At 38.6% G+C, this 23160-nt stretch overlaps 1 protein-coding gene across 24 annotated transcripts in view; it reads right to left on the bottom strand.

The window, feature by feature from the left end:
• The window catches only part of sox6 (SRY-box transcription factor 6), a 636702-nt gene that overhangs the window by 358104 nt on the left and 255438 nt on the right, over positions 1–23160 (bottom strand). For 18 of the 24 annotated variants that reach the window (XM_087996501.1, XM_087996502.1, XM_087996498.1 and 15 more), the window contains one exon: positions 10736–10982. In XM_087996501.1, the coding sequence (XP_087852627.1) occupies positions 10736–10982 (247 nt within the window). The remainder of the gene's footprint in view (positions 1–10735; positions 10983–23160) is intronic. The other 6 variants (XM_087996500.1, XM_087996507.1, XM_087996512.1 and 3 more) reach the window with 1 other exon arrangement.

The following is a 23160-nucleotide window of genomic DNA, read 5'->3' as shown; positions in this document are numbered from 1 at the left end:
GTCCTGCTTCTAATTTATATGTTTGTATCTTTGTCCTTTCAGCAAACTGCGATTTAAAATTACTTCTTCAAAAACAAGGTTACTGGCCTTGACTGTTATCAGAACAGTTTGAACTTCAAAAAAAAAGACCGTATAATATGATCAGTAATATTAAAGAGGATTGTTTTAATATTGTAAGCAGGGAAGTTAACACATTTCTCATACAGAAACCCTTGTAAATAGCATTTCAAGCATACTGTTCCTTTCACATCCATTGGCTATCCTCAAGTAATTCACACCCAGTGACGTACTTTTGAAATATAGTCACTATGTACAGCAAGGTCTTACAAACAGAAAACCTAGCAATAACACATTGACCTGTTACATGGTCAGACTATAGAGATGTTACTATATGTCAATTACAAGGGTTACTGTACAAAATTACTAGGCTACTGTACCACTGTACAATACAAATTCCATAGTGCTTTACCATATGACTTGTCTGTGGTGATATAACAAAACTGAATTACAGCAATGTACTTACTACACGATCTTAACGATAGTATCATGAAACTATATGGTCTAAGTGACAGCAAATTTGGACTATTTTATGTAAAGCACTGTCAACAGCAAACTATCCTTGGGTAAATATTTAATATTTTTCCTCATCCTTCCCTTCCCTAATTATTAATTGGACCGCATCCCTATCACAGACTACCTCACATTTTTGTAAAATATATAGGTTCATTGTCTTCTGACTGCCATCTATGCACTTAATCTCTTAACAATTTCAAAATTCATCATATAAAACGGTCAATATGGCTTTGTCACAAATATTCTCCCCTTTCCCTGAACTCCATTCCTCCTTGCTGGTCACAAGGCTGCAATATATCAAAGAAAATAGGCTGGAGTTAGCAATCCAAATGATGAAAGGAAACCGACCCTTCCTTTTTTCCCTAATTCAGGCATATCTGAATGAAACAAACAGTAATGTGTTCAGAGCAAGCTCTAAAAATTCAAGTAGTTAAGTTCTCTGTGGATTTGTATATTTTAGACATAAGTGACAAGAGTGAGAATACTTGCATATTGATTATTGCGCCATGACAGCTCCTCAGAATCAACAATGCACACTTTGTTAGGCTGTGAATGCCATTTGTTTTCTGAACCTGCGGGAGACTTTCAGTTTGCCTTTGATCAGTAAGTCGGTGTCTCTGAGGACCACTTGAGCCTCACTGCTTTTATTTATCTCTATGACATTAATAATGCAATTGAGACTGAAGCACATGAAGTCAGATCATCAATTTCACCCACACGAGTGGAAAACTAACATGTAAATTATGCAACTAGATAGGAATATATTTCTTGAATGAGTTATAGATTTACAACTCAGTTTGAGGGCTAGAGGGGGGAGCTTATTTCTTTAAATTTCTGATTTTGAAATCTTTGTTTTTGTTTCTTTGCTCATGAATGTTTGGGATGTTCACACTGTGAAATAGATGTGCTTTGTTTCTGATCAGACTCAGACTAGGATCAGCAACAGGCAATCCCAAACCAGGAGAAGTTCACAAGTCTTTATCATAATCTCAGGAAAACACCCATCTTAAAACCTTAGAGCTCCTTACTTCTCTCAACTTCCTCACTGCTACAAACTATAGCCTTTTCGATCTCAAACCTGGCATTATTTAGCCACTGTACATTGGTGCAACTTAATTTAATCTCCAAAATTGAAACTCGCCTTGATTTAGTCCATAGGCCGTGGCCCCACACTTGGGACCAAATAATACCATGAAACCAAATAATATATCACACTTATCACTCAGAGCAGTGGGACTGAATTAGAAAGATCAGAGCCTGCCAAAAAAATTATCTGATCCAGTAAAGCCTTTACATATTTCATATTATTATTATTGAACATCAATATGGAGGAATTTTATGAATTCAAAGTAAAAGTTAACATTTATTATTAAAAGCATCAATACAGAGCCATTTCTCTGTTCAATTCCATACATAAAATCTAATTGGCACTGACTTACATACATCAAAGCCAGGCTGAGGCACAATGTCTTGTGCTGAGCATGTTTATTGAAGTTCAAATTTGTTCAGGCTCTTCTTCTCTCCCCCACCCTTTAGAATGCTAGTTGAATTAAATTAAATTAAAGAGGACAAAGTTATTTTTGAAGCAGTCATCCTGTTTTCAGATGTCTGCAGAAAATAAAATAATATTTAGTAACATTTAAATAGGTAATTTCAATTATCTACACTCTGGCTTGTTATTCAGGCTGGGATATGTCAAGAGGCAATATCCTTTTGACATACGCTCAACTGATAGTGGTGTCACGGAATGCCTCTCCTCTCCACAAATCAAAGCTTTAATAATATAAAATTCATCAGAACTTACCATAATAAATCAGTCCTTAAAAAATGATTCTGTTTGAGAGATATTACTGTCAGAAGGAGGTTAGATTAATGCAAAAGTGATTTTTGACCATGTCAGAAGGTTAATTTTGCAAAATCTTTAAAAATCATGTTAACATTAAGTACTATGGGATTTTTTTTCACTATGTTGCTCCCAGTTGAATTACAAATATTGCAATTTTTGCGCTAATAGTGTGACCATTAAAACAAGACTTGGACCAAAACCCTTGCTGCCAACTGTATGGCACTTGCCTACAACCTGACAAATCTCACACACTGTAGTTTTCATAGCGAAAGACATGTGAGGTTCACTATCAGAGAAAGTTCGAAATGTTTGTTATTTCTTGTGAAATTGTGAATGTATTCTTTCAGAATTCACTTAGTCTTATGAGAAATAGCAAACATGGAAACTCCTCTTGCAGCTTGTAAGTGTTATTAACACTTGGGGACTAAAGCTCAAACATTTGCAAAGACAGAAGGGTTCCACATCTTTGCCAAAATGGTGCTGGATCACCGGATCCTATTGTCCCTATCCTGTAAGCAACATTTCCATTTACTGGCTGGAGTGCACGGGGAGTAGTTCAAGGAGTACAGGCACATTTTAAAGTGTGGCTGCCTTCACTCAGAACCAATTTTCTTTACCTGAATTTCAAAAACACAATTCACGGTATTTATGATTGGGAGGAAAAGGTCTGAACCTGGCCAGAGATCTTTGAAGAGTGCTGGCTTGTCTTCAGTATTGGTAAAAGCGGACATCAATGAACTATGAAGGAGCTACCATGAGGAGGGATGTATCTAATGGTAGAGGTGGGAAGAGAGGAGATATATTGGCATGGAGGGTATGACAAGACACAGTGGATTAGCTAGAGGAAATAAAATGGGATACAAGCATAATAAAAATGGGGAAGTTGAGGAACTGTCAAGCTGTCAAGTCATTTAAATTTCTTGTATTTTTTAAGACAAGGCTGCATTTGAAACAAAATTGGTGTTTGCAATTTCAATAAATGTTCGCTTATATACAAGTGCAAGCCTTCATTATACTATTGGTACTGCCTGATTGTTTCCATACCCTATCATTATCACCACGTACGGCTTGTAAGATCATAATCTGATTGACACCTTCAAGTGATTCTAAAGGGAAGCTGTCTTTAATGTAGGATTAAATACATTTTTTGAGGTGTATTTCAAGGGATTTAAAATGTATTGGATGGATTTATAAGAATGGGTGTTTTTTGAAATATAGTGAAGTCCATAATAGATATTTAGAAATGTATTTGTTTCCCAACGTCTGTTCATGATAAATTGTCATGAAGAGTCTAAGGGAAAATGTTGGGTAGTGTTGTTGGCATGAGTTTTCCTCTTAGCATGAGACTATAAGGCAATAGAGGTGTGGGAACCAGGGATTGGCATTGGGACTATAAGGGTAATGAAGATGAGTGATACCATGGGATATCACAGAGAATTTAAGAGGCCATGGTAGGTAGGAAGATTGGCATATGGAGACTATAAGGGAGCATGGAAGCTGTAATTGCGGAGCCTGAGTTGCCATGGATGGAGCCTAGGGAGATTAAGGACTGAAGTGTGTAACTGTTTTTATTATAACTGAGACAAAGTCCCAGAATGCCAGGGCAGGACTTTTTTTAATCAGCCCAGTTTTGCATTTGACAGCCAGCATGGCTGCCTGAGAACTGTTTCTGGAGACAGAAGGTCAATTCCAGAGATTTCTTCAAATTTGTGTCTGTGAAGTCAGAACATTTCCTAACTCTGCAAAATTTAGCCCCTTAGCTCAGGTTGACACTTGACAATCTGGAATGGAGAACAAACTTATTGATGTGGTTGAAAGCTAGAACTGACTTTTGCCTTTGTAACTACCATAATTTGGAAACAAAACAGAATGTTAGAGCTACCTTAATGGTTTAATAGGAAGATACACTGCCCTATCATGTGCCAAGCCATAAGGAAGACCCCAGGTTTAATCTGTGCTGAGTTATTTAATCTCAAGTAGGTTGACAAAAAGATACTAAATGACCTCAGCTCTCTGCCAGCAGAGTGAACCTTTCTGTCAACAACAGGACAAGACAGGAAGAACTAGCTACAGCTGTAATGTCAAGGGCAGAAGGGAAGAAATTAGGAAAAGAAGGGATAGATTTTTAAAAATGCAATATAACAGATTATTAATAACCCCTCTTAAAGTCAAAAAAACTTTCCCAGAGAGATGAGGATGCAATCTATTGTTTTATAAAACCAAATACTTATGCAATCCAAGGGTTAATTTAGCAAAGCTTGATATAGCCCCATCCCTGATTCATACTCCCATCAACGAAAGCTGTGTTCTAGCAGCAGGTCTGAGGATCTGTACTCAATGTTCAGCAAGGCCACATTCAAGGCGCAGTTTTCAGGAGCAAGGCTGTATTTGACTTTCAGTCCAATCTAATATGTACCATGATTTTCAGGTTTAAGGCATATTGATAATCTATTTCCTTTTACATCTATTCACATTTCAAACTGACTTATTGTTGTCAGCTTCTACTTGAAAATCTCTCCTCACAAATGTGTTGCTAATTGTCATAGAAACAACTATTTATTAGAATTAGTGTACAGGAAATAAAAGTAATCAATTAATATCTGACAGTTTAAAAATACGGGATGGTAAACTGACTTGGGCATCATAGGGATTTTTAAAAATCTTTCAGGAAAGCTCACCAAATATCAATGCTGCTATTTAATGTATTTTGTGATATCTGGAACAGTTTGCTCACAGCAGCAATATCACCTATAAAGAACCAAACTAGGTAAGTCTGACCATAATAAAAGTATTCAAGAATGCCAAAAGAAATTGTAACTGACAATGGGTCTTTGAATCACAACTTGTGGCAGTATTAGGCCAGAGGACTGGCGGCTCAGCACTGGAACAAAGTGTGAAGGAAGGTTTTCATTTCACTTAGCCAAAGCAATGTCTCACTTGGGAGTGCTCAATTGCATAAAGGGATTTTACACAACATGCAATCTTTGCTGTGCCTATAAGAAAATAATAGAGTAGCATAGAAGGAGTCTTGTCCTACATCTGGCTGACTCTATAGTCAGCCTGGGAGTACTTGATGCAGTAAAGAGAGCATTTTCATCCATATATAACCATGCTATAACTGATAACTTTGGAATACACAATACCGACATTGGTGCCAAAAATGTTCCATTCACCAAAATTAAAATACACTCCAGGGAGAATATAAAGCTCTCCCAAAATATATCAGAAATTTTAAAAAAATATTGTGCTAGTTAGTGAGCCCCACAAAGAACCATTTGCTTGATTTAATATTTTTCCAGTTAGAATACACTAAAATAGACAGTTCCCTAAAGGGTTTGAATGTAACCTCAAAACTCTTTTCCATTTTTATCTGAAGACTTTGTTCCCTGATTGATTGGTAGTGTCAACTTTGCAGAACACTAAACTGCTAACTTGCTACCTGCAATTTAGATCTGGAGTTAGGAGAAATTATAACAATAAAATTATTTCCCTGAACCTTGCTTTTGACTAAAAGTTAAAAACTAAATGTCATCTTCCCATCTCTGTGTGTGACGCACAATTTTATCATTCCTAACTCTCTTTTATGTTCAGTCTCTCTCTCTCTCTCTCGCACACTCACAGTAGGCTCACACCCATATTTCCCTGTTCTCATTTTTGAAGATGGAAGATGTCACATGACCTTTGCTCCCTAGCACAGAGACACAGATGCTAAAATGCTTTTAACGGAATAAGGGGAAACATAGAGAGGGATGAAAACTGATAACGATGTGTTCTGACAGAGTGGAGTTGTTCTGGTTCCCAAGTTGCTGACTTAGTGCAGTAAAGGCAAAATAAGTTTTGACCTTTCTGGTTTTGCATTCTTTTGTAATTTTATTTCTCAACAAAATTGATTGGCTGGGTAAAATAGCATGTCCAATCATCCTCATGAATCTGGCCATTTTGCCAAGTGGTCTATCTCAGTTTAGTTAAGGAGGTTTGGCAGAGTGGACCATTGTCAATAGTAATCATAACCTGCATTTCCATGATACCCATAATCTGAAAAAACATCCTGAGGCATTTTGCAGGATCTGATAAATTTTGGAACATGGAGGATGGGAAAAGAGTTAAGAAGGGAGCAAACAGCAGTAAGAATTGGAGGTGGTGCAGGCTCAAAGCTATGAGTAGGGTGTCTCAGTGGTTAGCACTGCTGCCTCACAGCACCAGGACCTGGGTTCGATCCCTGCCTCAGGTGACTGTCTGTGTGGAGTTTGCACATTCTCCCCGTGTCTGCATGGGCTTCATCCAGGTGATCTGGTTTCCCCACACAATCCAAAGATGTGATGGTCAGATGAATTAGCCACGCTAAATTGCCCATAGTGTAAGGAGCATTAGTCAGGGGTAAATATAGGGCAGGGGAATGGGTCTGGGTAGGTCACTCTTTGGAGAGTCGGTATGGACTTGTTAGGCTGAAGGGCCTGTTTTCATACTGTAGGTCCAGTGTTAAACTATAATCTATCTATTGTTCAAATGGGGTGAATGAGGAAATGTCATGCTGATTATGACACTAAAACATTTTCAGTAATACCTGTTAGATGCTCTTGCAAGTAAATCAATTAGAATTAGCACCACAAAAGTGGTTTTAGAGTTGAACTGGTTCCCAGTGACTTGTTTAGGCTATCAGACAGCTTCAAGGCAACTGATTCTCTAAACTAGCAGATTAAAGGTGACAGAATCATATAATTATTCAGAAGGAGGCCATTCAGCCCATTGTGCTTGCACCAGCTCTATTATCTAGATTCAGACTCCTGCCTTTTCTTCATATCCCTGCACACCATTACTATCCAAAAATAAAACACCCAGTGATTTGTTGAATGACTCAACTGAACATGCATCCACCACATATCTGGCACAGCAGTGCATACCCTAACTATTCCACGGGTGAAAAAGTTTCTTCTCACATCACCTTTGCTTCATTTGCACAACACCTTAAATCTATGACCCTACATTACTATTTCTTTTACAAGCAGAAACAACTTCACTCCATCTACTCTATTCAGCCCGCTCAAGACCTCGAAAACCTCAATAAGATCTTACCTTAGCTTTCTCCACTCCAGGGAGAACAGTCTCCGAGTTGTTCCATCTACCCACAAAGCAAGGGTTTCTCATACCTGGAACCATTCTAATGAATTGCTTCTGCACTCTCTCCAATGCATTATCTTTCCTATAATGTAGCGTCCACAATTGTACACAATATTCCATCTGAGGTTTAATAAGTGGCTTGTACAAGGTCGACATCACCTCCATGCTGTTGTACTCTATGCCTTATTAATCAAGATGAGAACATTGCATGGTTTAATTACTATTCTTTACACCAGTATTGTCACCTTCAATGATCTGTGCACCCAGGTTCCACTGTCCCTGCATCACTTTTAGAATTGTATCTTTTATTTTATATTGTCTTTCGGTATTTTCCCGACCAAAGTGCATCACCTCACACTTCTCTGCATTGAACCTCATCTGTTATCCATTTACCCACTCCTTTTGGAATTCCACATTACCCTCCTCACAATTTAGAATTCTTCCAAGTTTAGTGTCATCTACAAACTTGGAAATTGTCCCCAACACAGCAAGACCCAGATTGTAAAGCTATATCAGGAAAAGTAAGGGATCCAACACTGACCCCTGGAGAACTTCACCTCAAGCCTTCCTCCAGCCTGAAAAATGTTGATTTTCAGTGGTTTCTTGGACGAGGTTGGTAATTATCTTTGGTGCGATTGGTGAGAGGTAGAGGCTATGCAACACTCTGATATGACTACTCAATACAATGTAACATACATTCTTCGCCTATTTTGGTGAAAAGAATTGTATGAAACTCACTGTGGAATAAGAGTCAGAAGGGGAGGTGCTAAATCACCAGGTGGGGTAAGTTTAATTTAGAAGTTAAAGTTATAAAACACATAAACTAACTGCACTACTCATTTTATAATGACTTCCCTTTGCTGTGGTATTAAAGGAGGCAGTCAGTCAATATGTTTGGCTTCTTCTGAAGTGTCGGCTTACATGCTTTAAACTTTACTCATTTTGGTTTATCGCATGTCTATGGAAAGATAGAATTACTCTATGAAACATTTGGATAACTATCTGAGCATAAACTGTTAGGTTTAGTCTTAATGTTATTTTTAAAAATATGTAAATAAAGTTTTAGCACCATGGCTAGACTTTGTCAAAGTGCTGTATGTTCTATGTTGTACAAAGAATTTGGTATGCATAGAGTGAATCTGAAATGTATGGGAAATTCCTATTTCAGTTCCTATTCTTCATTTAACTATTAAGGGGGAGTAAGGCCACTGAAGCAAGTATGGGAAGTGTGTGGTGATGGTGACAGAAAGAAATAGAATAACCATCATTTTCAATCTCGTCACTGGGAATTTATCTGAACTATTCCTGGTCTTTGGCTTTAGATTTTATGAAGGGCTAAGTTCTAGAATTTTGAAGTCGAAATCTACTGGGTATTATAGTCTTCACAAATAATGCACTCAGGCCTGCCATCTGAATCTTGTGGTACAGAAGTAGTGTTCCTATCCCTGAACTGAGTGACCTGGGTTCAAGTCCCACCTGTTTCTGAGGTATGTAATAGCACCTCTGAACACGTTGATTAGGAAAATATGTTAAACTAAAAAGAAGATAAAGGTTCTTCATCTCGTCCTTTTTTTTGTAAATAGCAGTTTATGAATAACAGATGCTATTTTAATCATGTGCATAATACATTCCCAGTAGTTCAGGAGAGTAAATTTAGTATCTCATGCACAACAGTTGGACACAAACTAAAGTGACAATAGATTATAATACCAGCTCTCAGTTGAGGCTATGAGAACACAATTATTGATTGCATCATGATATGACTGAAAGTTACGAGACAAATGTACAGTATTTCCATAGAAAAGAAAAATACTGCCAATGATGGAAATCTGAAATGAAAACAAAAAGAAACCTGGAGGTATGCAGTTGGTCAGGCAGTCCCTGTGGAAAGAAAAAGGTTTGAATCTAATCGGTAAGGATATTACTCACCTCACCTTTGCAAAAGTTAGATGAGAGGCAACAGGCTTAAAAATAGTGCAAGTGATAAAACAGTACCAGCCGGCAGAAAGTGGGACCCACAGCCCTCAGTGGGAGGTAGTCTCCTCCTTGATAGCACCAGAACTGAGCAGGTGGTCTGCAAGAGTGCACATTGGCCCTGGGATGAAGAAAAATCTTTCGTCCAGGGAAGTCAGGAATCTTGAATGGGAAGGGAGCAGTGAGTCTAGAGAGGAGGTTAGAGTACAGGTATTGGGGGCCATGTTGGGAGGAATAAAAGTGGTGGAAGTGTCCCCAAAGTGCACATAGGGCCTCCTGAAGAAAGTGAGCCTCATCACCCTTTTCCTAAGGATTTTGTTTTTTTTAAAACGTGGCTTTCACAATCCTGCCTGACCAACCATTTTATGGCATGGGTAGCATCATATTCATGTGACATTAGTAATAAGTTCAATTGTCTGTTAGTTATTTATTGAAAAAGGATGAATAGGCTGCCAACGTTCACCTGGCATCTTTAGGAAACTGGTCAGGGGTGAGCAGGAAGGTATTGGCCTGGCACGCTCTTCCCATTGCCAAAAACACAGCTGGTTTGGTGGGGAATGGTGAGGTGGGGCATGTAAATGGGGAAGGAGTTTGTCTAAACTCCAGCCGTGAGAAACATTTCAGGCTGAGGTCTTTCCATCAGCACTGATTAAAGTACTTCCAGCAATTTTTGTTATTTCATGGTGTGTTTCTGTGTGAGTGTGTGAGTGAGTGTGTATGTGAATGAATGACTGAGTCAGAAAAGGAATGTGTGTACATAAGCGAGAGTGTGTGAGTGAGTGTGAGCAAGTGTGTGTGTGAGAGAGAAAAAGATAGACAGATATAAAGAGGTGTTCCTGTCATACTCAGATGTAAACAATGATCATCTAGTTGAGTAATCTCCAAGCTGCTTTGAACCTCTACCAAAGGTTATTTTGTTCAGGGGAGAAATCAGAGAATCCATTCTGCTATCACAGAATTGTGTCTGGTAGTAATGGGTAGAAAACAATTCGTAGTATTCTGTGGATATAGAAATCGGCTAGGACAATCCATTTTCACTCAGTTTCCATTGGTGGCAAAACTGAGAGGCAGGTATCTCACCCAGGGGGCAGAATATCCATTTAGCAAATGGGATCTATGATTGAACATATGAATGAGCAGTGGAAAATCAAAGCCTGGAAAGCACAAAGATTTAACTTTTGTAGATGAAAAAGATGCTACATGAAGACATTTGGGCTGCCTTACCGTTCTGTGTTGGGTGGTCGCCATGTTTTCCCAATCACTGTCTGCTTGGAGGCTGCTGACAACAGCGGGTAGCTCCTCAGAGTGAGGTTTGTTGATTACTAATGTATGGAGGGGCAGATGTGGGGCTGTGTGTTGATCACTGAGCTCCTCCCTTTCCCTCTCCCGTACCAATCGTTCCTGGACCATTGCTTCCTCTCCATCAGCAGAAGGAGCATATGGAGAGGTGGCTTGCTTGGAAGACATTCTGCTGTTGAACATAATGGAGGACACAGGTTTAGTTACAATAACAGAGTGCTTTAAAATATTGAGAAAGTTGTTTTGAATTTTTCAAAATGTATGATTTACTATATATATTATGTACAGAGTTATTATTTTTAACATGGAAAGCATCGTCAATTCTGAATCACATATATACTGCACTCATGCCTTATATCTATTTAAAAAACAAACTATGTTAAAAAAATGTTGGCTAAAATTATCTTTGTTTTTAAACAAATTTATTAAACAAAATCATGTAACCAAATCAGTATTACATTAACTGAACTTTCAATTCAATGAAGACTTTTCTAACTAGTCTCTACAAAGTTTTTTCATTCAAAAAACAAAATAGTTATGCATTTCTGACATTTCAATCATTGTGATGATGGCATTGTCAATACTAGTAGTGATCAGCACCGATGGCAAAACAACAGTGGGGCAAAGAATCTCAACCTCCCTCAGTGTGCCTCTTTATCACAAGGAGACAGGGTGGTAGGTACCTAACAGGAGGGAAAAGCCACATTCAGAGAAGCCCGAAGTCTCCTCTCAGGACATTCCGATGATGGCCAGGCCTTCCATCTCCACGCTTACTTTCACCTTCAGCTCCAAAGGAGGGTGCAGCTGCCTCTGGGCAGGTTACACTCAGCATGTCTTGGTCCTCTAGCTAAAAATAATCCCTCAGGTCACCCAACCAATACTCCAAAGACCAACGGGCCTACTGTAGGCCAGGCTCCATCCATCCCAGTCGCAGACCATGAGACTGCAGCAAGACATAACAGGAACGAAAGGAGAGGTAATATCTTCTGAGGGCATTTAGATGATACAGTGAAACTTCATTGTAAATGAATTCGCAAGGTTGTAAACATCTGTTGATTTTCATCACCAATTGTGTGAGTGAATGTCATTGAAGCTGAAACAACAGGAATGTAATCTAGCCATCTCCAGCACCACAGGATGTTTGATGGTACAAGGTATGAAGTGAGCAACCATTTTAACCTCCAGAGAAGAAAACAGCAGTCATGCCTCACACAGTGAGTCTGTCATTCTCTCATTGTAGGTGGTCCCTTCAAAAGTTCATAGTCCCTGCTTTGTGGCCTTCTTCATGAACCTAATTGGCTTTGTTCATTATCATGCTCCCACCCAACCTGGTTATTTAACTATTCATCTTCTGCAAAATGGAAAGGCAAGACAAAGATGCTGTGAATATCAAAGCAGGCATAAAGCGAGTAAGCACTGATTTTCATGAGCAAGAAGCTATGAGAGGCATGCTAGTCTAATCCCTGAGATGGGTGCATGTCCATGAGTGCAAAGTGTCCTGCCAGCGGCATTTCAATTTAAAGAGGTGGCATGCTCCAAAGTACAGGATCGAAGTGCAGACCTGTATTGCAAGTTTCTTGGTGATTTACCATGAGGGTGTGGAGAGGCTGGTACAAGTTCAATGCCATCAGGAACAAGTCCTGAGATGTTGGTGACTAATGTCTTGTTGAGACATCACCATTTTTCTTTATTTTACTTGTGTTTGATTTAGAACTATGAGCTGAAGTTGAGAATCAAACTTAGAACTTTGAACAGCAGCCTTTTTTTATAAAAAAAGAACAAGCAAACTGATGTTTGCATACGGGATTTGGCATGGAAAGATAACTGCAGGTTAATTATTGTTCTGAGAACACTGCATCGTTTTGACATCAGGATGTGTTACGTGCAACGATTGGTAACAGGTTAGATGTTTCACTGGTCAATCAGGGGGATGTCACTGCTGGCCAGGCAACCACACAGAATGTGGAAAAGAGAAACCATAAGTTGAACTGATTACGACTAATGTTTGGGAGTGGAAGGCTATCTACTTGGAAGCTGTGGGACTGGAAAGGTGTGTTTGAGTTTTACACTCTCTAGTTTTATATTCGGTTAAAGAATAATTACATGTTCAGAGGAGTATCCCAGTTTATAAGAATAGGTGAATATTCCTCAGAGTCTGCTGAAAGCTGCTTGCATTGACCAGTGATTTTGGAATTAAAGCAAAATACAATTCCACATACCTACAATAAAACACAGCATTTAAGGATTTAATTAGGACCTGGTACTCATCATTTGAAACAGTTAGTGAACTGGCAAAGTACAATTCTTATTTTCTTTCTAATTTATCCCTTAGCTGTATCTATTTGGATTGAGAGTGAGTTGTGATTGTGTGCTCCAATCGTATGATTAACTCAGACATTAGTTTATCTTGTTGTTTAGCTTTACTCTATTAATGTTACAGCATTCATAATAAATTGTTAATTTCTGTCTAAGTTATAAACTTGGTGTCTTAAAGGCTGGTGAGGAGCACTTGGGTAATTTTGAGGGTCATTGAACATTTTAATTTCACTGTGTCACAAATCCAGTGATAGCAAATATGATTTGGTCTAGCTTGGTATCCTAGTGTTGTATAGTGATTAAGATATAGGGCCAGAGAAGCAAGTAGTGAGCTGAAGTAACCAGGTAACTGCTCTGACTTTCATGTTGGAAATTGTCACTGCCCAGTCTCGAACTGATGGATGAGAGAATAGGAAACTGCACATAAATGAGGTGAGACTAGTTCATAATAAAAGGCTAATTAATGTAAATGGAAGCAAAAACGCCTCTCACTGCACACTAGCAAGATTTTCATGAGCAGGTGAACCAACACTGATTGAATGAAAAGTGCAGGAGAGCTTGCATGGAACAGTGTCAGGCATACCCAAGCTTGAGGTGACAATACAGTGAAGCTATAAATGAAGGCTACCTGCATGCCAAAAATCATAAGCATCAAGCTAAGCAATTCCACAACTAATGGCTCAAAACTAAGCTCTGCAGTCATGCGATACCCTGTGTGGATGTGAATGGTGATGGACAATTACTGAAGGACGAGGCTTCTAAGATATATTGAAACAGTCCACCTCCAAAAGAAACGGGTTTTTGATGATATCCAGGATTGGGTTGACTAGTGGCAAGTTTCATTAGAGTCACCTGAATGTCAGACTATGACTGTCTCCAAAAAGAGAGAAACTAACCATTTCTCCTTGATGTTAGCAGTATTACCACAGCTGAATACCCCATTTTCAACATCCTGAAGTTTACCATTGACCAGAAATTGAACTGGATTAGCCATACAAATACTGTGGCTAAAAGGGCAAGTCAAAAGGTTAGGAAATCTGCAGCAAACAAACTGACCTCCTGACTCCCCAAAGTCTGTTCACTATATATGGTACAAGTCAGGAGTAATGAACAATCTCCTGGATGAGTGCGACTTCTAACAACACTCAAGAAGCTTGAAGCTATCCAGCACAAAGCAGTTTATTTGAATTTCATCACATCCACAAACATTCACACCATCCACCACTGATGCCTAATTGTAGCAGTGTGTACCATCTTCAAGATGGAGTCATAGAGTCATAGAGATGTACAGCATGGAAACAGACCCTTCAGTCCAACCCGTCCAAGCCGACCAGATATCCCAACCCAATCTAGTCCCACCTGCCAGCACCTGGCCCATATCCCTCCAAACCCTTCCTATTCATATACCCATCCAAATGCCTCTTAAATATTGCAACTGTACCAGCCTCCACCACTTCCTCTGGCAGCTCATTCCATACACGTACCACCCTCTGCATGAAAAAGTTTCCCCTGAGGTCTCTTTTATATCTTTCCCCTCTCACCCTAAACCTATGCCCTCTAGTTCTGGACTCCCGACCCCAGGGAAAAGACTTTGCCTATTTATCCTATCCATGTCCCTCATAATTTTGTAAACCTCTATAAGGTATTTTAAGATATAATACAGAATTCACTAAAATTCCTTAGAAAGCACCTTCCAAACCCATGACCACTACAATTTGGAAAGCCAAGGGCTATAGATAAATGTGAATATTACTATCTGCATGCTTCCCTCCAAGCCACTCATCATTAGAAATATATCACCATTCCATCAGCATGGTTAGGTTGAGACTCTGAAACTCCATTCCCCCATGGCAATTTGCGTCCAACTACAGCAAGTGGACTGCAGTAGTTCAAGAAGGTAGCTGACCACCATCTTATCAAGGACAATTAGGAATGAGCAATAATTGATGGTCCAGACAGCGATACCCCCATCTCATGAGTGAATAAAATTAATGTAAAAATAAATGGAAACATCAGATGAAGTACGAAACCACATCAAAGTAGGAGGTTAATCAGAAAAAGTAGTGAGATTTGGAGATAAGCAGATCCTAGTGGCCATCATACCAAAAGATCAGCAGATATCACATGGATGGATAGAATGAACGAAATGTAAAATGAAATTAAAACTAATGTAATGATAACGCGAAAATGATAAAAAGTAACGGTGGGAACTAGAGGTTAAAATAAATAGTCAACAGCTGTAACATGCACACAGTATAATTATCTGAGAAGCATTTTTACAGAAGATGGTTAGTGTCATGAGTAGAGATCTTAAGAATTATCAATTATAACTTGGAGTATCTTGTTGTAAGTGGTTGGAAAATAGACCTTAATAAAAATGAACATCCAAAGACTAGAGTTGTGAAATGTATTTCTGGAGAAGGATGGATAAAGAAGTCCTTTGGATGCTGCTGGTGAATATCATCAAGAAAGGATAAGGTTCTATTAGCCATATCCTAAAGTCAGATGTATGTTACAAGTCATAATTCTCTAGGTGTAATGAGACAAATTATCTCCAAAGTTCTTTGTGCAACATATAGGGAAACTGCTCATTCTATTTGGTACAATATCAAACAAGCATGTCATAGAAGAGACGATGGATGATTATTTTATTCATAAATGTGAAGTGACCATCACAGGTACGCCAGCAAATGTTTCCCATCTCCAATTATCCTTGAACCATTGCAGTCCATATGAAGTCGGTATAACCATTGTGCTGATATTAAAGGAATTCCATGTTTTTGATCCATAACAGTGACTATATGATTCCGAAACAGGTTGGTGCCGGATGAGGAGGGGTACTTTTAGGTGGTGGTCTTCCCATCCATATGTGGCCATTGTCTTTCTAGAGAGCAGAGATTGCAGACTTGGAAGGTCTTGTTGAAAAAGCCTGGATGAATCACTGCAATGCATCTTGTTAATGCAGCATGTTGTGCTTCTAAGGGTGTAATGCCCAAGAAAACAGATTGCTTTATCTGAGATTATTTCAAGATTCCTGAGTATCTTTGGTATTGCACTCATCTGGGTAAGTAGAGAATGTTTCATCACTTCTGACTTATAGATATGCTTTGGGACAAATTATTTGCCATACAGTTCCCAACTTCTGGCCTGGTCTTGTAGCCATTTTATTTATATAGCTGGTCCAGTAATGTTTGAGACAATGGTAGGGTTAGGATTCTGATGGTGGTATTTCAGCCATGGCAACCCCTCTTAATATCAAAGGGAGCTGGTTAGATCCTCTCTTTGAGTTAGTCACTAGCTAGAAACAAAGAAAAACTGCAGATGCTGGCATCCAAGGTAAACTGAGACAACATTTTCAATCCTGAAGAAGGGTTACACCCAAAACGTCAACTTCTCCACTTCCTGATGCTGCCTGGCCTGCTGTGTTCTCCCAGCCTCCTGCTTATCTACCTTAGTCATTGCCTGGCATGAGTGCTACTCATTTCTTATCAGCTCAAGTCTGAATGTTGTCCTGCTCTTGGTACATATGGACAAAGACTAATTACTTGCATATTTGAGGAGCTGCTTGACACCATTATCAATGACAACTTCCATCACCATTTGATAGCTAACAGCAAGCTGTTGAACTGTAATTGGCTGGATTGGATATTTCCTGTTTTCTTTTACGAACAGGACATATGTGGTCAATTTTGCACATTGTCAAGTCATTGTAGCTGTACTCAGTCAGTTTGGCTAGAGATTCTGCAAAGTTTAGAGTCCAATTCCATGGTACTGCACCTGAATCCCTTTGCTATATCCAGAGCTTGCACCTGATTAGTGATTATAACAAACTGGGTAGCAGAGAACTGAAACCAGAGTGTATCAATTTGAAATGGAAGTATTTTCCATGCAGACAAAGGTTCAAGGCAAGTAATAGATAATGGAATAAGGAAGATTTTATACTCACTGTTTGGAGACAAACCTTCTTTTCACAAAGAGCTGGGTTTTATTTAGTAATTTTTTACAAGTTGGCTCCAGGACTAATTATTATTCTGTTAGGGCATACACAAGTATTGTCTCCCAAACTTCCATAAACATTCCCATGATTAAAATTTTCAATTTTAAACTTAATATCACACTACTTCTTTTCTCATTCTGCTGTGCTATTTCTCTATATGATACAATGGAACTCCCTCCTCCTCAACGATCATTAATAGATTTTCAAAAGTGGAGTATAGAGATGTTTTCAATTCAATAGAATTCATCATGTGAACCCATAATTTCAGTAGTGTTCACAAAATAGGAAAATCTAAAATTTTCCTACTTTCTGATCCTGAAATGAGGCAGAGGCTGGGACACTATTATAGGCTTAAAGATCTTTCACTTAAGAGAAGAATTTAAAAATCAGCACAGTTCTTTATTGCTATTCTGTGACCCTTAAAGGAAATTGTCTGTGTGTCGGCATCTGGTGAGTAAAGAATTGGTCTCATAGTCAATGAGGACAAGCCCACATATGAAGAATGGCAATTTGGGCGAGGTGCTTGAGCATTTTTGATCCCTGTGGAACCCAGCATGAGCCAATGCCTTCAAAAGAGAAAATTGGAGGGGAAAAAAATCTATAGTTGAAATATGAACATTAGCAGTATGTGAGCCAAAATAATCTGTCGCTCATCAGGGTGAGGGTTAATTCACTACTGGAGAATGGAACTTATTACACTTTCCATCTGGCAACACTTTGGCTCTGGCAGCAATACTAGTCATCCCTAAATTAGTGAAAAACTTATAAAGAGATTTGAAAATTGAGGATCCCACAGAATTTGCCAGTTCTGTAGAAAAAGCCACTCCAAAGAGTTTGCGTGTGCACAGCATGTGCACATTCTACAAGGAATCAAAGTGACAGTGCACAGTATTACAATCAAGCATTGACAAGCTGACAAAAAAAGCCATCCTGTATCCAACACACGTTTTACTCACTGTGATGGTGAGCAAAGTGTTTGCCATGCATCTGCTAATGTCCAAGTTAGCCAGGAACTAGCAGGTCTTCTTGGCTTATGGTTAAAACTCGTTTTCCTTCTTCCGAGACAAAATAGCGAGATTAGAATCTTTACAATTTCTGGTTCTTTAGTTATTAGAGGAATTGTTTGATATGCACCTCTCCTTCCTGACTATCTCAAACAGATTCTTAGCTCTATAACTGATACAGAGTGGAGTAATCCCTGGTTCAATTGTTGAGTCGGCTCTTCCAGGTCTAGGCAAACTAGGCATGATCTTCTACCATGGTCAAAATTGCCCAGTGATACAATCTAGACACTGTACGATATACCACTAAAAAACTAACACACTGGAGTAGCATTATGTCATGTCACCAATGGAGATTATTTCCTTACATTATGGTTGCAACATCAAAGGACTATTGGAAACAGAAAAATCAGTGAAGTTAACTAGATTTTGAACCCGATCAAAAAAAAATGAAAGAATCCCGTTGACAATAATACATCAGCACACATTTTTCAATAACCTTTAGAATCAGCCTCTGCAAATAACTAGTGGATCAGGTAATTCCCTATTGTTCCACACAGGGCAAATACAGTGGTCTTTAATGGAAAATTGTATTCCAGAGGGTTATTTGATGTTACTGATATAATCACCAGGGATTATACGACTCCCACAAAATGTTAGAAAACAGTAGAATATACCAAAGTGAAAACCAGAGACTCAATCATTTAAAGTTCTAATCAGGAAAGGCTGAATGTGATTAACTAGTTACATTACGCACACTATTACATAGACCATTACTTGGTGAAAAACATAACCTTTTCCATTCTGACATGTGAGTATACAATATATAAAAGATTACGCTGCCTGTTCAGTCTTACATGTGGGTTCTCAATTTGTCATCAATTTACATATTCAATTAAACAGGAAGTTTTCAAAAGCAAAGGGAATAAGTTATTACAGAACAAACTGACCAAAGGCAGGAACTTATGGGACCTAAATGATATAGACCATGGCACAACTGGCATGAGATTTCCAGTGAGGCCTATCTCAATGCTATGCAAAATAAATGAAGGGCAGCCTCCAATAGAAGTCCAGGATCATGGACACAGCCAGTTAGCCAATTAGGGAGATCAGAATCAAGCTCCTCTCCACAGAAAAGGTGAGAAGCCAAATGTTGGACAGCCCACTACCCGTCTTGACATTTTCTGGTTGTTTTCCTCATTGAATTAAAGACAGGCAGGTAGGCACTAAGGAAACTAAAAGTTTTGGGGTTTTTTTTGGTGGAAGTTCAGAGATGTCACAAGCAAGTGAAATGGTAGTGCAGAAGAAGCAGGGCATGTGATATTGGAGGTTGGCATGGGAGACAGCCAGTGAGAGAAGATATTGCAAGTATAAGTGTGAATGGTAGTGCATTAACCTTGATAAGAGATGGGTACAGTGGAAGAGATGGAGTGAGAGTCAGGTATTGAACAAAACTTACACTGACAGAGTGAAAAAGGTCATTAACCTTCTTCCTACAGTGCTATGCATTCCTCCAGATGGCATAGTCTGCACTGACCTTACTGTATTAACCTTGGACTAGACTGTCATGGTCTAGTATTATGGCCTCCACTGTCATGTCTGGCAAGGAGGACATCCCACACTTGCACCATCCATTCCACCTGTACGCCCAGGGTTCCAACCTGCAAAGTGGGATGCCAATTTTCCCTTGTGTGCTACTTCCAGAGCAAATGTCAGGAACCACACAGGGTAGCTGTACACTCACTGTGCTTGTTTAGGTACACAACAACCTTTTAAATATCATGCTGGCACCAGGAATGCCATTTCATTTTGGAATATCCCAGCAATGGTGATTTGTTCCAGATATGGTGAGTGGCAGAACTGGGCTAGAATTGGGTGAGAGGGCAGCAAAGGAAGTTTAGTAAGATGCAGTGTGAAAACTCGCTAGCTTCACGGTCTGAAACCCTCGATGAAACTCAGCAAAACTGGCACTAAGCCAAAGAAAACATAAGATTGTGCCCCAAATATCTAAGTGAATATGAGTATGACAGTATGTATGAGTAAGAGAGAAATAGAAAGAAAGGAAGAAAAATAAAGACAAAAAGAGGAAAGAAGAGGCATAGTCCTTACAGGTTGATTTCAATGACCTCACCCATATTGTCAATTAATGCTGAAAGTTTATTTGGCTATGTAGGCATCAAGACCAAACTGATTCTGACATTCCTCCACTGTCTACGTTACATTTTTCCAGATGTAGGCACTAAATTGCAATTAGCAATAGGATATATTGATGATTTTTACTTTAATAGATCCAACAGTGCTAACACCATTATTCTGGAAAAAAACAAAATCTGACAGGACCTCAAAATGTTTAACAACTCAGCCCGATTTTAGTCCTAAGTTGTGTACATTTATTGAAGGTGAAAATAGACATGCTTACATGATTAAAATAACTTGCCACTAAATCATTCATTTCACTTCCCCTGACTGCTTATATTGAAGGCTGTATAAAAGTTGTAGGTATACTCCTTCATATTTTGCATGAATATTTTGACTATGTGTTGGTAGTCTGTTGTAAAATAGATTGTTAATGTCCTAAGGCAATCTTCACAGTGATGTAAAGCCATTCATCTCCCATTCCAATTTATGTTGACATGGTTCAATCCTGGCAACGAGTTTATTCGGTACATCACAGATCCACTGGAATTATATCAGAATTTAAAGAGTTAATCTGAAATCATATTTGGTTTTTGATTGAAAATGGGATAAGATAAATAGAGCCCAGTGGAACATGCAGCCTAGAACAAGTAGGCGTAATTTTTAAAATTACAGTTGGACAATTTAAAATCAGGACACACGCTTTCATAAAAAAAAAGTGGAAATTGGGAACTCTTTTCCCCAAAAGTTTATGAGTGCCATATCAAATTGAAATAATCAAGAAAGAGACTGAAAATAATATGCTGGTATTTCTCCCCTCCTTCTCTCATCAACATTCTGATCCCCATGTTCCATCTTCCAGTTCATGGTAGTACTTCACTTCCCTTTGCAATCTCATACTGGCAGTGATTTTCTACCCCAGTATTACAGAACATGTGTTTAATAATTTTCAAGTTCCAAGGAGAAGATTCTGAATGTATTACTAAGAGGGGAAGAACAAGGCATTGCACCAAAGGAGCAGTCAGAAAGAATGTTAACAGAAAGGACCAGGATTGATACGAACAAGAGGAACTTGAAGCAATATTGAAGGGAGGAATCAGGAGTGCCACTAATGGAAAAATAGTGCGAAGAGGAGGAGTTGGTTTTGTCTGCAAATGCTGAAAAGCAGACACTGATTGTTCATGACAAGCACTGATTGATGGCATTTATGTGAGGTCAATTGTCGCATCTGTGCCTGATTTGTGCGGCTCAGTATTACACTGGATAGTGCATTAACCAATTGAACTATCACAGTAGCAGCAGACTCAAGTTTTCTTAACAGTTTAATAATCTTTTCAGATGGTTTAGCATGTTATTTGTCATAATACACAGTGCTGCATTTGTCTAGAATGGACAGAAACTGTGTCCTAAGACCAACCTGATTTGACCTGGATACAATTAAGATAGCAACAAATTGACCCAAATCTCATCAAGATGCAATGGAAAACATTTTCAAAAGCCTTTCCTTGCTTTTCACTTCAAGTTTGCCAGGTGCACACTCACAGTGGGTTTCACTTCAAGTGCTGGGACTGATTGAATCACAATATCCACTGTGCACAGGAACTCTGCCAGGTCCCAGTTGGGGTTGTATTACTTTGCTGAAGAGCTGACACCTTCTCTAGTCTACCTGACCTCCTCCATTACATATAATGCTTCTGAGACAAACTACTGACTCAAGCCCATAAAGGATCAACAGTATACTCTCCAAACTAAAGGATGTTAGTTTGGATTGGGGTATCAGATGTACTTCTGTGAAAGACGTTTAAAGAAATTATCACAGCTGATGAAAACAAAATGGAAAAGAAGGATGAGAAAGAAATGATTGAGAAAAAGACAGCTTTTTTTTAAAAAACACAGAAAAGGCATTAAAAAAGAAACAGAAGTATAAGAAATTAGAGAATTATAAGAAAAAGAGAGAAATGAGTAAGAGAGAAAAAGAAAAAGTAAAAGAAGGGAATTAGAGGGATGAAAAAGGAATTTTAAAAACACTGTAAAAGCAACCAGAAATATAAAAACAGAGGTGCTTCTCTTTGATTGCTTGCCACAGAGTAAATTTACTTTATACTGTATTCTGTAAAATGCACAAATCAGTTAACCTTAGGTAATCATACCAGCATTTTTCAAATTAGCAAAATCATTAACTTCCTCGTATGGTTTCTTCAAGCAAATACATCCTGATTAAAAACGCTCATAAAGCAGTGTATAACTGTTAAAGACAAAATTTACAAATCTGTCACATGTTTTCATGAATATTTCAGTGAATGAAGTGCTTGAAATATCAGGTGCAAGATAAAATAATTAAGCTAATCCCAATTTAAATAGGAGTTTTATGGAGCAGTCCATGTTTCAAAGAGGGTTTAACAGCTATTGGTACAATTCTCAATTAATGGAGGTAGTGCAGTGATTCTGCCTTCCAGGAGAAAAAATTAATAAAACATAGGCTTAAAACTGAATATGAGATTCACTAATCTAATTATGAACTTTTAAAATAAATATATCTTGAAAAACACATTATTCTTCAAATACTGGAAGAACACTGGCCACAATTTTGACCTAAATAAGCTTTATAATGAGCAGATACTCCAATCAATTCATATTTTTAGATGAAGAGTCCATATTGCAAAGTAAAGACTTGGCAGTAAATTAAGGAGCAGTAACTGCAATTCAGCAGATCCAATGTGGCATCAGCAACAAGACTGAAGATGACAAGCATACAGCGCTACGATGTGATAATTCCACTGGAGTGTCTTTGATTGGATGCATACACTTCTAAGGCCTCCACTGCTGATAGACTTCACTGTAAGATAAGTATCTGTAAGATACATGATAACAAGACCCTGAAGAAAGACCAGCAGCGTGGA

This window comes from Chiloscyllium plagiosum, unplaced genomic scaffold, assembly GCF_037043375.1.
Source record: "Chiloscyllium plagiosum isolate Xiang-an unplaced genomic scaffold, Cpla_swu_hap1 HiC_scaffold_18, whole genome shotgun sequence".
Lineage (NCBI taxonomy): Eukaryota > Metazoa > Chordata > Chondrichthyes > Orectolobiformes > Hemiscylliidae > Chiloscyllium > Chiloscyllium plagiosum.
The sequence above is the reverse complement of the archived record's forward strand: the minus strand, read 5'-3'. Positions and strand labels throughout refer to the sequence as shown.